Here is a 10,115-nt window from a genome sequence, read left to right as displayed (position 1 = left end):
ACAGTGTATTCATTAATTTTCATTTTCATGTAGTAAAGGCTCTATGCCTTCATAAAGGACGTACTTTTCCTTTGTTTAAGGGTATTTGGGCAGTTTATTCTCTGTTGTATTCTCAAGCAAACAATACATACAAGTACAGTACAGTATTTTCTGAGGAAACACTCATACTTATTTTTTTTTAACCCCATTCCCGATAACCTGGCATTTTCACAAACTCGGCCACCCTTCGGTCCACATTAGGCCGAGTTTTTGAGACTACTGTATTTTGTTTTTCTAGCTTGTCATGCCAAACTATGACAGAAGTTAAACTAGGAGAACAAGATTTGTTCTCCTAGTTTAACTTCTGTCATAATTGGAAAAATTAATGTTCAAATTTTCAAAATATTTTTTTATATGCCAACTTCTTTCAATTTTCAATTATGAACACTTTTATATTGAAAAAAGTAATTTATTAAATTATTAGTATACCAATATTTACATTATTCATCAAAACATTATAACAAATATGTCATTTTATTTTGATTATCGATTTCTAAATTAGAAATCTAGGATACAGAATCCTCTACTCTCTGTATTTCTAATTGAGACTGAGCAATGTCATGAAGAGCCTGCTGAATTTGATCTAATAATACATCTCCTCTCCTTACAACTTCTTCTAATCGTCTTGCTGCATCTTGATTTTCTTGTTCTAATCGACGAAGACTGGCAGCCTAAATAAAAGATTTTTTTAAATAATAATTTATAGTTTCATTGAAAATATTGGAAAATATATCAATAAATACAGCATTTTCATTAAATATAACTGTTTCTCAAAAAGTATTTACTGTATACCTTTGTCAATTGTTTTCTGTTATAATTCATTATTATAATAAAATTTTATTTACATTTAACTAGTCTAAATACTTGGTATTGCATGAAAAATTGTAATGAAGATGTTATAACCGAGATAATGGCTATTTACTATTATCTAGCCACAATAATAGTAATGCATTTAGATATATCTGGTTGTACAATGATCCAACAAGATTTTCTGTGTAACACTATATGAATGGGTTCCCATAGAATACCGTATAACATACCCAAAACCTAAATTTCAGCCAAACTTAAGACTAAATTACTGGATTTATGCAATTATTGACTCAGCAAAGGAATTCACATCCTATTCAGGGTCAATCTTTCAGAATTTTCCAAAGTATTTAATTAAATTCAAAATTAATTTCAATTATTAATCTTTACACAAGAATGTGGCTTAACTGCCTCTCATAGAACAAAATCAAATATTTACTTAAATTAAAAATGAACTTTATTAAAGCATGAAAAATAATCTGATAATTAAGACTTAAATTTGGCTTATCATTTTTTGCATTTTTACTACGGAGGCAGTAGCCTACAAAGGAAGGTCATCTCCGTGAGTTTTTGTGATTTTTATGAATTGCTGATGGTGCGAACAATGGAAGGAAATGACTGAAGCAAAGATTTTTTTCTTTGTTGAAAGTTGTAATTATATTTATTGTATTATTATTAAATAACCGTTGGCCATGTTAAACTTATTATTAGTTTTACTTATGTTTATTTTAAAAAATCCATTCCATATTCAAAAGCCATTATTCATATATTACTTGTAGAAACTAATAAATTAAATTTATATAATTACCTGTAATTCTGGTGAGGAATCTTCACTAGGCAAAGAATCAATCAAAACATCTATATCTTTAGCTGTTCTTGCAATTAATGTAGCAAATAGATGAGCATAATCTAAATATATACATAAATATATTTAATTTAATATAAATGTATACTATTATACAATTTAATAAATAAAATATGCTATATTTGGAATCATACATAAACTGTTAATGAAAAGAATTAAAGAAAACATCATAGGTATTATGGGCTACAAATATATTCTTGAACCTAATATTGCATTTAGAAGGAAGAGTTGATTAGACCAAAGCAAGAACAACTTAGATACAGCTAATGGGCAGATTGGGCCAGACTTTCCAAAGTTTCTAAAAATTTTCAGATATTTCTACAAGATTCTTATTTTCCTACTGGTAGAGGAACTTTGGAACACTTTCTCCAGCAATAACTCTGCAAGGTCATTTAAGTTCTGCTTAACATACCATATTTGAGATAGTAGTGTGGTTTGGTTTCTGGTAACAGAATGTATAAGAATTGCCATAATCTGTGAAGGGTGGAAGAAATGACAGGCATTTATAGAAAGATATCATCCATAACTGGAACAGCAGATTAAATATCAAATGATTTAATACAACAGTGAAATACTGTTTCAGTCTGGAGCAATTACAAAAATCAACTCTAATCTGATAATTGACATTATACAGTTGTTAAGTGTCAGTGGTCAAAATTTTAATAATCATTATTATCCAATTACATCAAATAAACAGTAAACTAGCAAGTAGAATTATACATTTTTTATTAAATACAGTATTTACTAACATTTTTTTGTTATTTTATAATAGAATTTAAAAAAAAAACTGATGTATCACAAATGACAATAGCATTGACTAATAAATATATCTGAAAGTATTAAACAAATAAAAGCACATTGAAAGAATGATGCTTCTTAATGACTTTGGTCTACACAATGATTAGAAACTGGCTTTTAGACCAACTTCCTAGATCTGTGCAGTGGCAGGTTTAGACCACAGTTTTCTCCTTGATTTTGTTTTTTGGAAAATTAATAATTTGTTTCCTTTGTTGTTAAGACATTTGATTAAGAATATATATTGGGCTCATTTTTAGATATTAACATGATAGAGAATATGTCTTGACAACTACAAAAAGAAAGAATAATGCAAAAAATGATATTTTAGAATTAAATTTTGATTGAGAGTTTCAAATTCAATAGACATTTTTTAAATCTGAATTCATGTATATTTTGAATCAAATTAATAGTTGATCTTTTCCCCTCAAATACAAATATTTAACTAACAGTAATTATATATTATTTGATGATTTAAAAGGGAATTAACCCAAAGTTAGAACAACAATTTTTTTCTTCAAGAAAAACCTATAAAATAATAAAATCATGGTTTTTTTAAAATAAATTTAGAGCAAGCATAAACTAACTTATTATTTCTGTATGTGAAAAATATAAACAAAAACAAAATTAAAACAATATCTATTGTTTCCAGTTCAGATATCCTATTTTTGAAATGTTCTAATTAATAAAATTTCTGATTTGTGAATTATATTTAACTACAGTATACTATTTATTTTTTCGTTGATGGTCAGATGGTTTCAAATCATTTCATAATACACATTATGGTAAAACTCTTATACAGAATGTGCTAGACAATTCAATACTAACAGTTGAACAATTATATTCATTTGTAATTTAAGATATTAACAATAAATCAACTATAAATATATTTTTTACAAATACAGGTATCCCTCATACAACACAGTTTGAAAATTGGGGCTATCCTCTATACCAGCGGTCCCCAACCTTTTTATCTCCGCGGACCGGTCAACGTTTGATAATTTTACCGCAGCCCACTGACGGGGAACGTTGATTTTTTATATTTTAGATTGATTTAATTTAATAATTTAATTTAATTGTATTTAAACATGCCTTCAAAATAAAATACAGTTACACCAAAAAATGAATTAATGTGATTTAACATTTTAACTCACTAGAACGCTAAATCAATGAGAACCCTGAGCACGTTTCTTTGTAACGCGATAGTTCCATCTGGTGGTAGTAGGAGACAATAACACCCGAAGTGTGTTTCTTATGTCCAGTTTATTTCGTTGTTCCGAGAGAAATACACTATAGTAAATAAAATGGAAATAATTTAATGTTTCTTGGGCGGCCCAGTCCCATTTGATCCACGGTACCGGTCCGCGGCCCGGGGGTTGGGGACCACTGCTCTATACAACACAACTTCCAGTTTCACTCTAACACAGTTTTGGAAATCCTCCATACAAAATTTTTGATGGTTTCAAATCAATTAATTAAATTTTAACTTTTGAAAATAGGAAAAAGTCACATAGGGCTAAGAATGTAGAAGATACAGATGATACAGGATTAACTGAACTCCAGAATCCTGTAAAAATTCCAACAGCAACTATATAGGCCCAAAGCATTGTCATGGTGAAGCAGGATTCATCATAAACCAATTTTTGGGTGGCTGTTGGACACTTCAAAAACTTTTAGCAGACATTTTGATATATAAAAGTCAGCATTGATAGCTTTTTGATCTACCAATTCAATCATTGTATCAAAACTTTTCCTGATAAATCTAGCAACATTTGCTTTCTAGAATTCCTAGAAACAATGCAATTTTTTGGAGGTGTTGATGATGAAGATCATCAAGCTGTACTTTGCCTGTTTTAGAATCAAAATTAACTTATACATTTAAGTTTCATCACCTGTTACTATGTCCCAATGAATTTTAAGTTCCTTTGCTTAATTTTTCAACATAAATTTGCACCATTTTGTGCTTCCTTCTGCTTGTCTGCCAACAAATCCATGTGGCAACAAGTTTTCTGCAGCCAAGGTGATCATGAATGATTGTGTTTATTGTATCTGATGAAAAGGACAATGTTTCCTCTATCTCTTCTTATGTAGTTTTCTCCATAGTTTTCTCTAATTAATAATATCACCTTTTTGACCACCTCTTCAGACAAATCACCATAGCTCACATCATCTTTGCCCCCCTTAAATTTACTGAACCAGCTATAAACTGTTTTATCTGAAAATACCTTATCTCCAAAAGCTTGTTTCAAGCATCCAATTAATTCTTGGAAGAAAACTTTATGTCAAAGTAAAAAATTCATAGTATGGAAATAGAGTTCCATGGCATCTACTGAGAAATGGTAGAAGTATCATCTTTACAAGAGCCATCAAGCAGGCATAATACTCCTAGCTGTATAAAACTTTTTATGTAGGGATAGAAAACATCACAGATTTATATGGTATCATTAACTTTCAACTATATTATTCAAACATATCCAACTGTAAAAATTTGAGTGACTTTCATATAATATCAGAAGTAGCTGAAACATTTATTTCCTGTAGTAAAAATGTTATAAATACTTTGCTGCATTAGAATTACGGTGGCAGATTTAAAGTGAAAGTTGTTAAATTGTATTTTAAGAAAGCAGCTTTGTTGCCAGATCATCTTCACCAGACAATACACTCATAGATACATACAATAATACTAACAAAACAAATATAGCTATTTAAAGCTAGAATCTTATAACTAGATTTTGATAGAGTTTAGAACTTAGTATTAATATTCACTAATTATATTTAAACCAGTACCATAATAATTATTATAATTCTATAATTAATTATAATAATAAATATAACTTATTTAATACCTTCTTGTTGTTGTTGCTGTTGCTGAGATTTTGGTGGTGACTTTTCAAATTCTGGAAAACTACTTGGTGCAGCAAATTGTTGAAGTACCCCAATACTATTACAAAAATTTTCTGCTTGCTAATAAATAAAAGAAAAAATTATTTACATACACATTATGGTAAAACTCTTATATACTAGGCAATTCAATACTAATAGTTGAAGAATTATATTCATTCATAATTTAAGATATTAATTAAGTACAAGTATCAGTCATACAACATAATACTTCTACAACACAGTTTGAAAATTGGGGATATCTCCTGTACAACATGACTTCCAGTTTTGCTCTAACACAGTTTTGGAAATAGTCCATACAAAATTTCACAATTTTTAAATGTAAACTCTGTTATTCAATATTTTTTTATTCAAGTAAGCATGCATGTTGTCTTAAATTTGCCCAGATTTTAGAATACTGAAATTTTCAATTTCTTTTGTGCCTTTCATCAGGTTTTACTTTAATGAAAACTGATACAGAAATTTTTCTTCCTTAGCTTTCTATGAATCAGGTATTATTGTTGTTGCTTTTGAACTTTAGTCCTTAAGACTGCCACTGTGTTTTGTTTTATAGATTAAACTTAGTATTTAGTAAAGTTTTATTTAAACATTTTTAGGTAAATATAATTAAACTTTTTTAAACCATAGGTAAGTAATCATTCATAAAAATGATGAAGGAAATATGGTGATATCTCTGTACTTGAACTGTTCCCAACTGGAACAATTTGGTATTCAAACACAAATTCTGGAAAAACAATTGCTTAGTAATTGACTGAACAAATAACCTGCTATAATAAATTATCAATTAATAAGATATTTTTATTTTGTCATCTATAGAAAATTATGATAAAAATGAAAAAAATGAAGACTTTGCTGATATTTCTAATCAACATCAACAAAAAAGCTATGATGATGATGATACTTTGAAAAAAGATAACTAAATTAATATTAAGAGTACTTTTAATTGTGTTTGTTAGTTAATTATTGATTGTAAAGTATTGATTTTTTTAATAAACATATTTCTTTTGGTAACAAAAAAGAATTGTATACTTTTGTTAACTTCAGGAATATAACCCTATGTTTTGCATTAGTCACAACACAGTCTCAGACAGAACAGGATATGACTGCAAACACTTGATCCAGAATTTTGTAACTAGCATTGTAGAGAAATCAGTTCTCGCATATAGCACATATAGCACTTTCATATAGCACAGATTTACATAATATGGACTTTTTCAGAATGTATCTACAGTGTTATATGATGGATACCTGTACAATGTAACTCCATTTACAAGTATATCTCATTCCTGAAAATCTTGTAAACAGGGATAAACTTTCTCATTTTTTTACAGTTGAAATTTATACCTTATTCTGGTATAACCTAGTCAACCTGCCTAACTCAAATAACATTAAAATACTACAAAACCTCTATATCATTGGTTCTCAACCTTCCTAATGCCTCCACCATTTAATACAGTTCCTCATGTGGTAACCCCCAACCATAAAATTATTTTCATTGCTACTTCATAACTGTAATTTTGCTACTGTTATGAATTGTAATGTAAATATCTGATATCAGGATGTATTTTCATTGTTACAAATTGAACATAATTAAAGCATAGTGATTAATCACAAAAACAATATGTAATTATATATTGTGAAATATTTATTTCTAACTACAAATAAATGAAATTTTGTCTTGAAGCATGGTGTAGTATGAGTAACAGTTTTAATATAACAACAGTAAACTATGTTGCTACATTTTGCAACAGTATGTGTAAAAGCCAACATCAGTGTGAAGATTAAGATTGCTCCTTTCTCACCAAATCAGAAATTCTCGGGACAGTCTGTGCAAGAGCACAATGCAGATCATCTTCCACAACAAGTCTACTTCTGATTTAGACTTGATAACCAATAAGCTGAAAAATCCTGTTTTACAAAGATATGTTGTTGGAAATAGAAGGCACAACACAGTCTCAGACAGAACAGGATATGACTGCAAACACTTGATCCAGAATTTTGTAACTAGCATTGTAGAGAAATCAGTTCTCGCTGCATCGCTGTTAATAAGTTCAATGAACTCCTCTTGTGCTGTCTCAGGAACATCTTCAACTTTGACTGTGAATGGGCTTCTGGCAAGTGTAAATGAGGTGTGAGGTAGATTTGGAAAGCACAATGAAATTTCGTCTGTAAGCATGTGCAAGTGTTCTTTCACAGAAATTATCATCATAATCCTTTTGTCTGGTTCAATGTCATGTTCCTCAAAGAAAGCAGATAAGTTAGGTAACATGTAAATTTTATTTTCATCCAATTTTTTTTGCCAAAGCTGAAGTTTCATTTGGAATGATCAGATCTTTTCAGACAGATCGAGACATGTTGCATTTGGTCCTTGCAGTGATAAATTTAACTCATTCAAGATGGTGAAGATGTCAACCAAGTAAGCTATTTTCTGTAGTTCACTTTTATCGCTGAAATGTGCTTCAAAATGCAGTCTTGCTTTCTGATTTAAAAACATTTTGAGTTTATTACGAAGCTCAAAAACACATTTTAAAACTTTTCCTCTTGACAACCATCTCACTTCAGTGTGAAATAGCAGAGCATTATTCGGTGCATCCAACTCATTGCACAATTGCGAAAACAGTCGACTGTTTAAAGTACTTGCCTTTACAAAATTGACAGAACTTGTGATGCTTTTCATTACTTCTTGTAACTCTTGTGGCAGCGTCTTTGTTGCTAATATTTGCTGATGAATCATATTTGCATGATAAATCAGTGAGTTACGATGAGTTTTGGTGACTCATTTAGTACCAAATTTGAAATCCAGATCGACATCCAAAGAACAGTGTCTCTGTTCCCAAGACCGTTAGAAATATGTGTTTTCCAATGGTCTTAGGTGACCCGTGAAAGGATCGTTTGACCCCCAAAGGGGTCACAACCCACAGGTTGAGAACCACTGCTATATATCAACGAATGATTTTAAATTAAGTAAAATGAATGAAAATGTTAATTAGATAACTCACTGATGTAAAAAGAACTATAAAATGAGATGAAATATGTTATTAGACATTTATTTATTTAATAGTAAAAAACAGTTAGTTAAGACAGCAAATAAACAGAAAACAAAACTGTAATCCCAATAAGATGCATTTGTAATGCAGAGATAAAATTTACTAAACTACACAACTGTATTATAATGAATGGTACTATAGTACATAGAAAATGAACACATAATGTAAATAAAATCAAGAAAATGAAGATCAGAACCTAAAGTCATCTAATCAGAGCATGTGGGAATTTCATTCTTATCATAATCATCGTTAGAATATTTTTTTCTTGTAAATATCAGTTAGTACTCATAGTAATGAATATTTTGCCTTGTAAATTGAAAAGAGGAATAAAAGAAAGCAGCTCATATTAAATTCTTACATAATGAGTCACACTATATACAATTTCTTTAAACAAAATAAAAATTTCAAAGAATTTTAAAATGCTAAGGATATTTATTTACTTGCCGAGATATAAATAAATATATTTTATTAATTATATATATATAATTAATTATATTTAATTTATATAATTAGTAAAATATATTTATTATAGCCTGATAATTCAGCATGAATCATTTGGTTTTAATTAAGGATGCACCGATAAGCAAAATGGCCGATTACCGATTAATCGGCCATGCATTATTGGCCGATTAGTGTTAATAATTTATTGCATTAATGGTGTGAGATCCTGGATAATTATACAGTTAATTATAATGTGGAAAAAACCCACTTTTCTCCACCTGGTACTTTTGTCTCCTTCGAGTCAGGTAGACAAGAGAGATATCGAATATCCTTGCAAAATCAACAATCTCTTCCTTTGTTTCTAAAATAAATCTCAACACTAAATTGTTGATGCATGGAAACTTCGACATTGTTTAAAAAGCTGAAGTGTTTCTATGTTTAACAGAAACAAAATATATTTCTTTAACCGCTGATATTTGGACGGCAACTACAAACAATTCACGTTTTTAAGTGTACCGGCCCACTGGTTGAAGGATGATTTTCAGCAGGAAAGAGCTGTTTTGCAAATTGTTCCCTTTGAAGATTCCCACACAGCTACACGAATCAGTGAACAGATAAAAATTGTGCTCGAATAGTATAAGTTGACAAGTGATAAGATATTGTTAGTACTGAGAGATTCTACAGCAAATTTGGTAGCTGGAATTAGGAATTGCAAATTAGAAGCATTATTGTGCTTTATACATACACTGCAGCTGACACTAAACGAATGCATATTTTCTGAACAAGACGTAAAAACTATAATCACAGTTAATAGAAATATTGTCACACATTTTAATCATTCTGCTGTAGCTGTAATCAAATTGGAAGATTTGCAAGAAAAAATTAGGTTTGCAGAAACACACATTAATTCAAGATGTTCCTACTCGCTGCAATTCTACATACTACATGCTGAAACAGCAAAAGGCCCTTGTCATATATGCTATAGATAATAAAATTCCTACGTTGAGCCCATATCAGTGGTCTCTCGTTGAAAAAAATTGTTCTACTTGTAAAACCATTCAAAGAAATTACTGTGGAAAGCCAGCAAACGAGAAGCCACTTCATCTTCAATAATTCCCACAATAGAGACTCTGAAATTATTCTTATCAAAAGCAAAGATCAGTAGTTCCTTTAGTGGCATTAATACCACAACAGAAGAACTAGAAAATCCAATAAAAAAA

The 10,115-nt window shown here is 29.7% G+C and overlaps 1 protein-coding gene across 1 annotated transcript in view; it reads right to left on the bottom strand.

Annotated features, from left to right (window-relative positions):
• Window positions 1-471: 471 nt before the first annotated feature.
• LOC111638322 (mediator of RNA polymerase II transcription subunit 21-like) overlaps window positions 472-10,115 on the bottom strand; it is a 26,406-nt gene continuing 16,762 nt past the window's right edge. Inside the window, exons 2-4 of the mRNA XM_023384014.1 lie at window positions 5,353-5,470; window positions 1,655-1,755; window positions 472-710 (exon numbers count right to left, since the gene is read on the bottom strand). Coding sequence (XP_023239782.1) covers window positions 546-710; window positions 1,655-1,755; window positions 5,353-5,470 — 384 coding nt within the window. The 3' untranslated portion in view covers window positions 472-545. The remainder of the gene's footprint in view (window positions 711-1,654; window positions 1,756-5,352; window positions 5,471-10,115) is intronic.

The sequence above is a fragment of the Centruroides sculpturatus genome, unplaced genomic scaffold (genome assembly GCF_000671375.1).
Source record: "Centruroides sculpturatus isolate CEXI.00-Female unplaced genomic scaffold, Cexi_2.0 scaffold1081, whole genome shotgun sequence".
In the NCBI taxonomy this organism is placed as follows: domain Eukaryota; kingdom Metazoa; phylum Arthropoda; class Arachnida; order Scorpiones; family Buthidae; genus Centruroides; species Centruroides sculpturatus.
This window is presented reverse-complemented; position numbering and strand designations above follow the sequence as displayed.